A 13130-nucleotide genomic window follows, 5' to 3' on the forward strand; every position below is an offset into this window, starting at 1 on the left:
TTGTGTACGTGCTTCATATCGTTTTGATCCTACTATAGTTGTAGAGGAAGGTCTCAAGTATAGTAGGATCAAAACGACATAGCGCAGCGGCTAGGAGCATGTTGAAACCCTTGTTGGCAATCTATCGCTGCAGTTTGCGACAGTCACAACTCGGTTCTAACTGCTGCCTCCACCGTGCCGTTTCGTGCGCGTACGCAAATGCACCGCAATCAAACTCATTATTCATGTCGTTTTGACCCGACTATATGTTCGGTTTCACTTCTACGCCCTTAACTCAGCCTTTATGTGGTTTGTAACATATCCCAGCCCTAAACCCCAAGTAGCGGTCGAGTTTATCATCGAGTTACTTGTTGTCGGCTGTTTGCTAACTCGTTTAAAGTTGGCACGATGCCAAGGTGGTTTGGAGGGGCATTCAACCGCACTCTCTTTGGCTTGTTCTTCAGCGTGCAAAGAAAAAGTCCGCAAGCACAAGGGCCGTTCTTAAGTGACAAATAGCTTTTCCATTTGAGAAGCAGAAAATCATTTGAGAGGGCGATAGTTCGTCAATCGGCAGATCATTGCTGGGAGTGAACAGTTGATTCAGTCGGAATCCTAAAATCCAAAGGTTAATCTTCGACCCATGACATGTTCGCTGAAACTACTAAGAAAAAAGGAAGATAGAGCTGGAACTATTAATGTTTCATCTTCACCAAACAGGTTTACTGAAAGTGAAAGGACTAGGTCAGTCGGTAGTGTATGCATGAACGTTTAACTTGCAATCTTTATCAAACTAACAGATGTGGGATTTGTTGCGCATTCACGGTACACAGAAATAACCACCGATTCGATACGGATATAAATTTCCGATGGTTTTAGAATAGATCAGCATCATGTAATCGAAGTATTCTTTAATGACAGCATTCGTCTTCTTCAATCTTTCTTGGCTTTTAATTCGCGTTCTGAGTAACTTGTTATTGTACTTTTTGTTGTGTATGAGCATGACGTCTCGTCCTCCCAGTCCCAGTGTTCAGTCATGCGAATACTTCTCTCCTCACGAACCTACAATGTAGAATCCGAAATATGTCGATTATTATTGCAATTGTGGAATAAGTCATTCAAATCAAGTAATACACGCTACCTCATCGAGTATTTTATAGATTTTCTCGTAATCTGGTAATGAATCGAAGGCGTATGAGTCCACTATAGTGAGAATCTGATCAAATTGTTTAGGTGTTTCAAAAAGGAATTGCACTCGGCCAGAAACTCGAGCTGCCTGCTTCGCTGCTTGTACGGCTGCACGATCTGAAGTGAAAATTGTTTGCGGGTTCCCTCATCTAGCGATAGTGAAACCAAAAGCACGTTGCCAGATAACTGCTGCTGATAGCTCAGCTGATTAATACAGTAACATACGAAGAAGGTTACTACCAGAATTGGGGTAAACTGTCGTTGGAGAGGGAGGAATAGGGGGGGGGGGCACTCAGTGGTGCCCTTATTTCTCGAAGTAAACAATCAAATCAATCGGGGCCCTATGGCCTAAGCATTAGTCTTAGAGGATCTATGATGTAAATGTAAACTTATGTTACTAAGAGAAAAAAGTAAGTTAAAGCTTCGGAAAGTAAGGGCGCAACTGAGTGCCCTCCCCCCCCCCCCCAACGACATTTTCCCCCAGAATTGTTATAGTAGGGGCAAAACGATATGAACCGCGGTGGAGTTACGCAAGCGGCTGCGCTCGAGGCGGGGCGGTGAAGGTAGCGGTTGGAGTTGAGGTGGGACCATCGCGAACTAAAGCGAGGAATGGTGTCATTAAGGCTTCAGTTCCTTAACGTTATCCAGGTACCAGTACTCAAGGTTTACCAACCCTGCTAGTCGGTGGAACTGGTCAGTTGTTTTCCTTTTGAAGGTCTTGTGTGATGTACTTGGAACAATATCGAGGCTAGGCGAGGAGAGAGGGGGAGTTTGATGGGATATGCATGGTATCAAAGACCTCGAACCATTTCAGGCCTTTGAAAAAGACGATTTTGTCGAAACGTCAGGCGAATAAAAAAAAGTTTCACCTAAACCTCGTTTGCATAACAAGAAAACATAAATATACTTTCAAATGCCGAGGTTTCACGAAGAGAGGACTTGGAGATTAAGGCTTTCTTCTAGATTCTAAACGCTATGTTCCGTTGAACAACTTCGGGCGCAGCTGTTTACGCAACTGCATCGTGTTTCATATCGCTTTAACCCAACTAGAAGTTGTGTTCACCTGTCACAAGTCTCCACGGCAATGTCCCTCTTGTCATTTCTACTGTCATATAGAACCAACTTTCCAAATCATCACGTCTTCCGAGATCCTAGAGTGGAATTCGTAAATCTGGTCGTCATAGCGCCATTATTTATAGGAACCTGTCGTTGATGCGCTGTGAGACTACCATATCTGGTCGTACCTCTCCACCCTATATCTTTCCGTGGAGGGATCACATTTCCGTTCTGTAATGACATTTGAAAAAGAAGCGCTTACAGAAGTGTATTTAGAAGTCCTGTACCTTATCTACATATTTTCTAGCAAGGCCAAAATCGTATAGGAATATGATCTTGGACTGTTTGTTGCACTTTTGTCCAGGGGCAAAGTTTCCGGGTTTGATGTCACGCGATAAGTAGCCGATTTTATGTAGCTCCTCGATGGCCTGATGTAAAGACCAGTTAGCACAGACTACAGTGCTTACGTTTGTCTTGACGGCCGTGGTGCAGGTGTGGAGGAGGTGGAGAGCGGAGTGGAAATGGCTGTTCTTACTTCTACCGAACATAAGTACTAGGGTCCACACGGACTGCTCTGCGATGCTGTGCAATCCAAGCAAATATGAGATAACGTTCTCACCTTAATGGCTTGCATAGATAGTCGTAATGATGTGCTTATTCCAAATCGTCTGCCGGGCATCTCTGACCTAAGCTTATGCAAGTCCTTATACAAAAGTGTCATCACTACGTAGACATAATCCGGCTTATTCGATCCCTAAAATGGAACTGTGAACTTATATTGGTATCAGCCTGAGCGTCCGGCTAAAACCGAACTTCAGACTTTCTGTGTTGTTTGCTCCGCTCGCCTTCACTAATCAACGAAAATTAATATTAGTGTTATTAGTTCTATGAAATTGGACTTGTGTATCTCCAACAATCTTTCTTCCTTTATTATATTATAACTAAAAGCGAAATATTTCGTAGTCTTCTTTCTAAACGCGTCAGTTCTACATTTGGAGAACATTCGAACTTCAGTTTCAAACACTATTAATCAATATATTATAGACAAAATTTAAAGGTATCAAGCGAAATATGGGCATTCCTCTGTTTTCTATAAACAGTTATCGAAGAACGATCTTTTGGCATGAAATGACGTGAAAGACATCATCCTACTGATAAAGCTAACGTTCCACGTCAGATCACTAAACATCTTGCTAATATTTAAGCAGCCGTTTGCATGAGTGTTTCCAATTTCTGAGAACGGCATGCTACAAACATGAGGCGAACGAAGAAGGAAATAGGCACGCGGAGGAGTCATAAAGGTGAAAAGCAAAGCGCCCAGTGGCCGCGGCTATGAAACGGCTGCAACCATCTATCTTTCGCTCATGCACAGGAAGTTATTGCGCACCAATCCGACGCTGGTGGACCCGTCGCACCCTATATTCTAGCAATCTGGCTCGGGCGCACCAATCCGACTCCGCGGGACCTGCCGCACCCCATATTATAGCTATCTGCGCAATGGCGCAATGTCGGAATGGCGCCGGCGCACCATTCCGACGCTGGTGGACCCGTCGCACCCTATATTAGCTTCTGGCGCCGGCACACAGTCACTCCGGGACCGTCGCAACCCATATTATAGGTATTGCTCGGCGCACAATCACTCCGCACACCCCATATTATAGCTATCTGCGCAATGGCGCAATGTCGGAATGGCGCCGGCGCACCATTCCGACGCTGGTGGACCCGTCGCACCCTATATTATAGCTATCTGGCGCCGGCACACCATTTTCACCATCGACCTGGTGGACCCGTCGCACCCTATATTATAGCTATCTGGCGCCGGCACACCAGTCCGACTCCGCGGGACCCGTCGCAACCCATATTATAGGTATCTGGCTCCGGCGCACCAATCCGACTCCGCGGGACCTGCCGCACCCCATATTATAGCTATCTGCGCAATGGCGCAATGTCGGAATGGCGCCGGCGCACCGACGCTGGTGGACCCGTCGCACCCTATATTATAGCTATCTGGCGCCGGCGGACCCGTCACACCCCGTATTATAGCTACCTGGCACCGGCGCACCAATCCGACGCTGGTGGACCCGTCGCACCCTATATTATAGTCCCCCAATCCGACTCCGCGGGACCTGCCGCACCCCATATTATAGCTATCTGCGCAATGGCGCAATGTCGGAATGGCGCCGGCGCACCATTCCGACGCTGGTGGACCCGTCGCACCCTATATTATAGCTATCTGGCGCCGGCACACCAGTCCGACTCCGCGGGACCCGTCGCAACCCATATTATAGGTATCTGGCTCCGGCGCACCAATCCGACTCCGCGGGACCTGCCGCACCCCATATTATAGCTATCTGCGCAATGGCGCAATGTCGGAATGGCGCCGGCGCACCATTCCGACGCTGGTGGACCCGTCGCACCCTATATTATAGCTATCTGGCGCCGGCACACCAGTCCGACTCCGCGGGACCCGTCACACCCCGTTACTGGCCCGGCGCACCAATCCGACCTCCACCCACCCATATTATAGCTATCTGCGCAAGCGAATGTCGGAATGGCGCCGGCGCACCATTCCGACGCTGGTGGACCCGTCGCACCCTATATTATAGCTATCTGGCGCCGGCGCACCAATCCGACCCGGGGACCCGCGCACCCATCTGCACCACCCCGTATTATAGCTACCTGGCACCGGCGCACCAATCCGACCCCGTGACCCGCCCCCCCCGCGACCTGCCGCACCCCATATTATAGCTATCTGCGCAATGGCGCAATGTCGGAATGGCGCCGGCGCACCATTCCGACGCTATTTTTTTTTCGGGCCCACCCATTTTTTGAAGCCTGGTGGACCCGTCGCACCCTATATTATAGCTATCTGGCGCCGGCACACCAGTCCGACTCCGCGGGACCCGTCGCAACCCATATTATAGGTATCTGGCTCCGGCGCACCAATCCGACTCCGCGGGACCTGCCGCACCCCATATTATAGCTATCTGCGCAATGGCGCAATGTCGGAATGGCGCCGGCGCACCATTCCGACGCTGGTGGACCCGTCGCACCCTATATTATAGCTATCTGGCGCCGGCACACCAGTCCGACTCCGCGGGACCCGTCGCAACCCATATTATAGGTATCTGGCTCCGGCGCACCAATCCGACTCCGCGGGACCTGCCGCACCCCATATTATAGCTATCTGCGCAATGGCGCAATGTCGGAATGGCGCCGGCGCACCGTTCCGACGCTGGTGGACCCGTCGCACCCTATATTATAGCTATCTGGCGCCGGCGCACCAATCCGACGCCGGTGGACCCGTCGCACCCCCTTCTATAAGTATCTGGCGCCGGTGGACCCGTCACACCCCGTATTATAGCTACCTGGCACCGGCGCACCAATCCGACCCCGGTGGACCCGTCGCACCCCATATTATAGGTATCTGGCTCCGGCGCACCAATCCGACTCCGCGGGACCTGCCGCACCCCATATTATAGCTATCTGCGCAATGGCGCAATGTCGGAATGGCGCCGGCGCACCATTCCGACGCTGGTGGACCCGTCGCACCCTATATTATAGCTATCTGGCGCCGGCACACCAGTCCGACTCCGCGGGACCCGTCGCAACCCATATTATAGGTATCTGGCGCCGGCGCACCAATCCGACACTGGTGGACCCGTCGCACCCTATATTATAGCTATCTGGCGCTGGCACACCAGTCCGACTCCGCGGGGCCCGCCGCACCCCATATTATAGGTATCTGGCGCCGGCGCACCAATCCGACACTGGTGGACCCGTCGCACTCTATATTATAGCTATCTCGCGGACTAAGCTCGTTATTATATATCATGATAGTTGACAGTAATTGAACACCCACGTAATCTATCAATTCGCAGAAATGTTTTGCTTTTGCTGCATTCGCTGCTTTTAATACTCCAACTTCTATGTGCAACATGGATTTACTGTATTTTTCTGTCTTAACTGCCACTTCTCTGAAGAATCACAAACATTTAACTTCAACTCTTCAAACTGAAATGATCTTATGGTTTTTGTGATGAACAATCGTTTCCAAATACCAGCGTCGACATTCGACTTCTGTATAATTCAATAAATCATTGCTAACATATCAGACCTACTAAGCTCCTTGCTCAATTTCTTTTCACAATAAACACCGCATTCTTTTTTTTCCTCTTCACTGTATGTTGTCATTTTAAACAGCATTTTGATAGCGCGCAGTTATAAATGAGAGTAAACGATTGCAAGCAGAGAATGATGCGAATTTAGGCGCTGTGCTGTCCTCAGCGTTGGTGGAAAGACCTTGTATCCATGGTTTCACCGACGTTGACACTATTGTTTAAAGACTAGCTCTTCAAGGAAGTACGGGAACCAATACGATAAGATACAACTCGATACGTATTCAGTCGTTCTCGTTATTCCTTGTTCTTGCTGCTTCTTTCTATCACTGGACGAGCACGAGTACCTTTCAATCTTGTGCTCTCAAATAAAGGCAATAGTTAGGATCATCAGATAGAGTCGTGTTAAAACGACCTGAAGCCCTGTACAGTTCCGTAAAAGACTGCGCTCGAAGTGGGGCGATGGAGACAGCGGTTGGTGGTGGGGACATCGCAATTGCAGCGGTGGGTTGTGTTAGCAAGCGCTCGACCACTATCCTTACTGCTGCGCTCCACCGCGCCGGTTCGAGCGCAGTCGCTTACTCATCTGCACCGTGCTTCACTTCGCCTTCCATCTGCTAGCATCACTCATCGGTGAAGTTCGCGATAGCCCCACTTCGATTCTGACCGCTTGCCCCCTCTCTATGAGGTCTATTAGCTGTTAGCTCTATGAGAGGCAACCACCACATGTTATAAACAAGATAGATGAATTTGTGCACATATAGTAGGGTCGAAACGGCAGGAGACACGTATTCAATTGCGTACGTGGCTTCTCTCGAGGCACTTAGGTGGAGCGCAGCGGCTAGGAGCACGGTGAAATCCTTGCTGGCACCATCGCTGCAGTTTGACAGGTCCCACTTGGGTCCCAACTGCTGCCTCCAACGCGCAGTTCCGAGCGTGCACATAAGTGCACCGCAACTACATTCGTGATTCATGTCGTTTTGGCCCGACTATTTAATCTCAGTACTAATCTTCACACAAGTGGCCGCGCATTAAAGGCAGCATACCACGAATCTGACGTGGTACGGATTTCTCATGGAAAGTTTCCTACTAGGTCGTAGATTGCGGAAAACCAGGTTGTTCCGCTAATCTCTTCGTAGTCGCTGTGAGAAACGGCCCGGAAATTTTTACGTCTTGCTTTGCAACGCGCCGCATTCAACTGCGAGCGATCATAGATGAGATGTCTTCTCGCCGGATTGTTCAAGTAAAACCAGTGAATAGACTGGTGAGAGGACCGGAGGATAAATAAGGTCTGCTCATCAATCTTCTCAGGTTAAACTAATCGAGAGTCCGCCGAGGGGGAACGGAAAGTGTACGTAGAGGTGCGTTTTAACGCACCTGGCAGAAACTAAAGCGTGCAATTTCTTTACGACCACGGAGAGATGACCGGAACCACGTGGTTCTTGTATTGTATTGTGTGTATTGTTCTTGTATTGCATTGTACAACCTCGCATAGAAGCTTCCCATGAGAAATTCACGTACCACGTTAGATTTATGGTATAGTCGTCAAAAGGACATGAAGCGTGCAATTGGGATAGTTGCGTTAGCGGCTGCGCTCGAAGCGGTGCGGTAGAGACAGTGGATTTGGAATCGAGGTGGGAGGATCCTTACACGATCCCAACCGCTACGCTCCACCGCTCTACTTCGAGCGCAACCGCTTGCGCAACTGTCCGTGCTTCATTTCGATTTGACCAAACTAGATGCTGCCTTTAAAGGCATCACCCCTCGAATCTGAGGTGGTACGGATTTGAGGTGGAGTATTTGTATACGGGATCGTAGATTATGGAGAGAAGGGTGATCCCGTCCATTTCTTCCTAACTGCCGTAAAAAACGGCCCGGAAGATACGGCTTCAAGCGTTCCGGCGCGCTATTTTCCACAACCACTTCGACTGGAGCGCGCCAGTCTTGTGCACGCACGTCATCTTTCGGGCCGTTTTTTTTTAACGGCAATTAGGAAGAATTGGACGGAATAACCCTCCTCTCCATGATCTACTATGCCGTATACGAATACTCCACCTGAAATCCGTACCACCTCAGATTCGTGGGGTGATGCCTTTAACTGCAATGTATTGTAGCATTGTCATTCGTCTGAGTGTTAAAGAGGGAGTTATGGAGTCGATGTTACCCAGCAAATCTTTTCTACACTACATTTCATTGACGCGAACTTACCTCTCACCGTCTTCGCTAAGAAACACAACACCGTAGCCGCCGTCTCCAAGTACCTGCTTCAGCTTGTACTTCTTGTCATCTCCTTGGATTTCGTCGTTTACTCCTGGCAGTCGATCTTTTCCAATCTTTTTTTCCTTCGATTCAACGACTTTTGCAACGGTTAGCTTTTCAACTGCTTCAACCATTCTATGATTGCACAACACTGGCTCTAAAGCCATGCGTATGCGAATGCAATGGTATTGCTGGAACTTCTGAAGTCGGCCAGAAGTGAGCAAGTCGAGTACTAAAGTGGCGACCTTGTAAGGATGGCAGCAGGCGAGTGAATGACCGACGAATATACTTCCAGCTATCGCGGAGTAGTATCATCATTAAACAATGTTGTTTACGAACCAACATTGCACAGAAGTGCCAGCTCGACGGCATTCGTCTAGAAGTGGTGCGGTAGCGCAAGTGTAGTGTAGAAGGAAGGCTGAGCCGATTGACTTTCTTTAAAGAAAATGCTAGGAGCAACCAATCTTCTAGTTTTTTTTATCCCGTGGTGCAGTTGCCGCGAGAATATGTCAGCCTAGAATAAGCCCATTCCACGCCGCGGCGGACGTAGCTGATTGCGTATTCCCTCAGAAAAACAACCTTCGTATAAAATCTGGAGCCATTAATTCCTGATCAGTCTGGGTCTTGCAGAGCAAAAACTTGCAAAGTCGATGTTTCTTTCGAAACGAAAACAGAAAAAAAAACCTCTCTTCTTTTGGAACCGGTAAATTCAAGTCGAAGCCGGTAAATTAGTAATTTCTGACGTAAGCTCGTAAAATACTAGCTGTCTGCACGAGTAGCTGTTAACAATTAGTTTGCTAGTATACTAATCAACCCGTGATAAATAATATAAATTTGTCATATCGATATACTCTCGAGAGGGATTGACTGCTTGATTTTACGTTTAATAATCGTGCTCTTCGTCCTTTTTCATTCAAATTTGTTCAAAATATCTTTCCTCTTGCAGCGATTCGAGGAGTAGAGTTAGATTTGGATCATTACTTGCTGCCGTTTGAGGATTTTTCTTCTTCTGGAAACAGAACTTCTGTAAAGGAAGTTTATGGATCACCTTGATCACCTTGACTCCCGTTGATCTTCGAACTGGTCGAGCGGGCGCCAGTAGTTCTTCCATTTGTCCCGGTCGCGTGCCAGAGTAGCCCAGTGGTTCTCCTTTCGCGTGGGACACGAAGAACATCATACTTTTCTTTAAAGGACTTCGTGAAGAAATCTGACCATCGGGTCGGCGGTCTTCCTGTAGTGCGCTTAATATCGCGGGGAACCCAGTCGCTCATGGCTCTGGTCCAACGGTTGTCGTTAAAGCGCATCACGTCTCCGGCCCACCTTATTTTACTTTCCTTGGCAAACGCGGCGGCGTCTCTAATCTTCGATCGCTGACGTAGGAGAGAACTTCGAATCCCGTCCCTCATTTGCGTGAAACGGGATACTCCTAGCATCACTCTCTCAATTGCGCGTTCAATGACGCTCACCGCGTTTTCTTCCTGCTTGCGAAATGCCCAGGTTTCCGAAGCATAGGTCAAAGCAGGAAGTACGGTGGTGTTAAAGAGGTGAGCACGGAGCCGGGTGTTCCTGGTCTTCTTCACTACATCCGCGATGCTCTTGTACGCTCCCCGAGCCGCTCGTCTCCTCCTGCCCAGCTCGGGGGTCAGGTCGTTCATCATGTTCAGTTCCCGACCCAGATAAACGTAGCTGGTGCATTCGGATATATTCGTTCCGTTGAGCGTGAATGGGGAATCCGAGACCCATCCGTTCCGCATAAACATCGTCTTTTGTAGATTCAGCTGAAAACCGACGCATCCACATGTTTCGTCGAATTCGATCAGCATTCGTTCCGCTTGGCTGATGCTAGGTGTTATCAGTACGATGTCATCAGCAAAGCGCAAATGGTGTAGCTGCCGACCATCAACCTTCACTCCCATGTCGTCCCATTCCAACTTTCGCATTGCGTTCTCGAGGGTGGCTGTGAATATTTTGGGTGAGATTGTGTCACCCTGTCGAACCCCCCTCTTCACGTCAATGATGATGTTCTTGTAGAATGGCGAAATTCCGGTCGTGAAGTTACTGTACAACCCTCGAAGTACCTTTATGTACTGAGTAGGGACGCTTTGGTTGTCCAAGGCTTCCACGACCGCTTCCGTCTCAACTGAGTCGAAGGCCTTCTTTAAGTCGATGAAGGTGAGACAGAGCGGCATCTTGTACTCTCATGATACCTCGATGAGTTTCGAAACAGTGTGAATGTGGTCAATCGTACTGAATCTTTTTCGAAACCCTGCTTGCTCGCACGGCTGTCCTTCATCCAAGACTTTTTCAGTCCTATTAAAGATCACTCTTGTAAAGAGCTTGTAGATGACGGACAGTAAGCAGATTGGGCGATAGTTGCCGATGTCATGTGGATCTCCCTTTTTATACAGCAACACGGTTTTGCTGGTCTTCCACTGTTAGGAACCTTGCATTCCGACAGGTAACGTGTAAAGAGCTTCGCCAGGGTGTTGATGAGTGCTGGCGGAAGGTTCTTCAGTTGTTCTGGTCTTATTCTGTCGGGACCGGGTGCCGTACGATTTCTTACCGACATGATAGCATGTCGTATTTCGGACGGGAGAACCTCTGGAATGACTTGTCCATCTTCCCTCAGATGGTGAGGAGGCAAGTGAACATGGCTGTCGAAGAGATCGGAGTAGAAGTCGTAGATGATTTTCTCCATCCCCCTTCTCGATGCAATGGTTGTTCGGGTTCCGGAGAGCAGTCATCCTTGTCTTGCGACTGGTGAAGTCTCGACGGGCATAGCGGATGCTTTTCCTCGCCTCTGCAGCTTCAGCCAGTACTTCTGCTCTTCTCTCTTTAAGGTCTTCCTTTATCGCCTCTCTGCAAAGCCTTGCGAGCACGGACGTGAGTTCTTGGTTCCCTGCGGCTCGTGCTGCTCCACGCTGGCGTATCAGCTCAAGAGTTTCAAGATACAGGCGTCTCTTGGTGGTTTTAGAACTCTCAGCCTTCTTCGCGCAGTCGTGAAGGTGTTCAACGAGCCGGTCATATTCCTCGTCGATGTTGTCCATTGCGGAATCTTCCCAAAAGCCGGCTAACGTAGCGAAGAGATCCCAGTTGATGACAGTTCTGGGATTTCTCCCTCTGAACTTGGCGGCTTTCTCTGCTCTCCTTGTGAAAGAAAATCTTCCTCGGAGGAGGCGATGATCCGATCCCGTATAGAACTTTGGTACAACAGCGACGTCCGTCAGGCAGAATCTTTTATTGACGATGATTTGGTCTATTCCATTACGGTACCCTCCACCGGGTGATTCCCACGTCCAGCGTAGAGAGGAGGGCTTCTGGAATTGCGAGTTCCCATAGATGGTCTTAGTCGTCATGATGAACTCGGAGAGCATCTCCCCCTGGTCGTTCCATTGTAGGCCGTGTGTCCCGATGTGAAGTTCCTCCGGCGTTCTTCTTGGGCCAACTTTGGCGTTGAAATCGCCAATTATGACCTTGTAGAAGGCATGATCTTCTCGGTAGAACTTCTCCAGGTCCATATAGAAAGCTTTGACTTCTTCTTCATCGTAGCTTGATGTTGGAGCGTAAGCGACGAAGATAGTCAAAGCTGGTGTTGGACCACATCTTCTCATCCGCAGACGTCCGATTCGGGTCGTACGTTGTTCGAAGGAGTCGATGTTCTTTGCCATACTCGTGTTGACGAGGACGCCAACTCCACGAACACCTCTACTGTCGCATGTTCCTAAGAACAGTTCTTCTCCAGTTTCATATACGGCGTTGAGAGGGCGACGTCATCTCGTCTCGGTAAGTCCAATGACGTCGTACCTGATCTTCTTAGCTTGCATCATCAGATCTTCGATGGCCGCTTCCGATGCAAGCGTACGTGCGTTATAAGTACAGATCGCCATCCTAGTCCTTTTCCGTTTCGGTAGCCTACATGACTCTTGCAGTTTACGGATATACTGCTGAAAGTAATCTTTTCGACGTCTTGGCGGTTCTTTTGATGCACTCCATGACATAGGTTTGTCTCATACATTCCATTACTTTTCTGATATTTTTATTTTTCATTCAACGACAGATCATGTCGCTTTGTTCAACTTGTTGTGAGGAATTTGTCGAGTTCAAGCTGGAGTATGCCACCTGGCGGAGAACGGAGGTTCTGGACTGAGGTGGTGGAAGAGGACTTCACGTAAGGTTTCTCATGATATGGAATAGCGACGGGTGGATTGATGCTCGCAGATGGTCGAGAAGATTGGACAGAGCTATGCTCAAGGACGGCATACAGTGGGAAGAAACTTATAGGACAACCCATTGTTTTCCGATCACCACAGCCCTCACAGCTGCGTAAAGGCCGCAGATACTGCGAAGCTGGCAGCGCGCCAATGCACTGCGACGCGGCTGAACTACGCTTTTCGTTTGTCGCATTGCGTGATTTCTTGGAGAGATTTGTTATCATTTGTCTCTTTTCTTGATTGCTTGTTCACAACTTCCGAACTTTTCCAGATATTTTTCTCTTTGGTGTTCCTGGGGTCTTTTTTCTTGATTGTGTGTCAC

At 48.8% G+C, this 13130-nt stretch overlaps 4 protein-coding genes across 4 annotated transcripts; all 4 read right to left on the reverse strand.

Annotated features, from left to right (window-relative positions):
• Positions 1 to 909: 909 nt before the first annotated feature.
• On the reverse strand, positions 910 to 8764 carry RB195_001574 (uncharacterized protein; the record flags this gene model as incomplete). Its single annotated transcript, XM_013442771.1, has 8 exons — positions 910 to 1038; positions 1118 to 1281; positions 2228 to 2315; positions 2368 to 2451; positions 2508 to 2648; positions 2840 to 2974; positions 6083 to 6197; positions 8547 to 8764. 8 exons carry the CDS (start codon positions 8762 to 8764, stop codon positions 910 to 912), a joined length of 1074 nt encoding a protein of 357 aa, XP_013298225.1.
• An 870-nt stretch (positions 8765 to 9634) lies between these two features.
• Positions 9635 to 10786, reverse strand: RB195_001575 (uncharacterized protein; the record flags this gene model as incomplete). The annotated part of the gene is made up of 1 exon (XM_064198420.1): positions 9635 to 10786. One exon carries the CDS (start codon positions 10784 to 10786, stop codon positions 9635 to 9637), a length of 1152 nt encoding a protein of 383 aa, XP_064054301.1.
• Positions 10787 to 11032: 246 nt separating this feature from the next.
• RB195_001576 (uncharacterized protein) lies at positions 11033 to 12265 on the reverse strand (the record flags this gene model as incomplete). Its single annotated transcript, XM_064198421.1, has 1 exon — positions 11033 to 12265. One exon carries the CDS (start codon positions 12263 to 12265, stop codon positions 11033 to 11035), a length of 1233 nt encoding a protein of 410 aa, XP_064054303.1.
• RB195_001577 (uncharacterized protein) lies at positions 11033 to 12484 on the reverse strand (the record flags this gene model as incomplete). The annotated part of the gene is made up of 2 exons (XM_064198422.1): positions 11033 to 12305; positions 12402 to 12484. 2 exons carry the CDS (start codon positions 12482 to 12484, stop codon positions 11033 to 11035), a joined length of 1356 nt encoding a protein of 451 aa, XP_064054302.1.
• Positions 12485 to 13130: the final 646 nt, after the last annotated feature.

Source organism: Necator americanus, chromosome IV (genome assembly GCF_031761385.1).
Source record: "Necator americanus strain Aroian chromosome IV, whole genome shotgun sequence".
Lineage (NCBI taxonomy): Eukaryota > Metazoa > Nematoda > Chromadorea > Rhabditida > Ancylostomatidae > Necator > Necator americanus.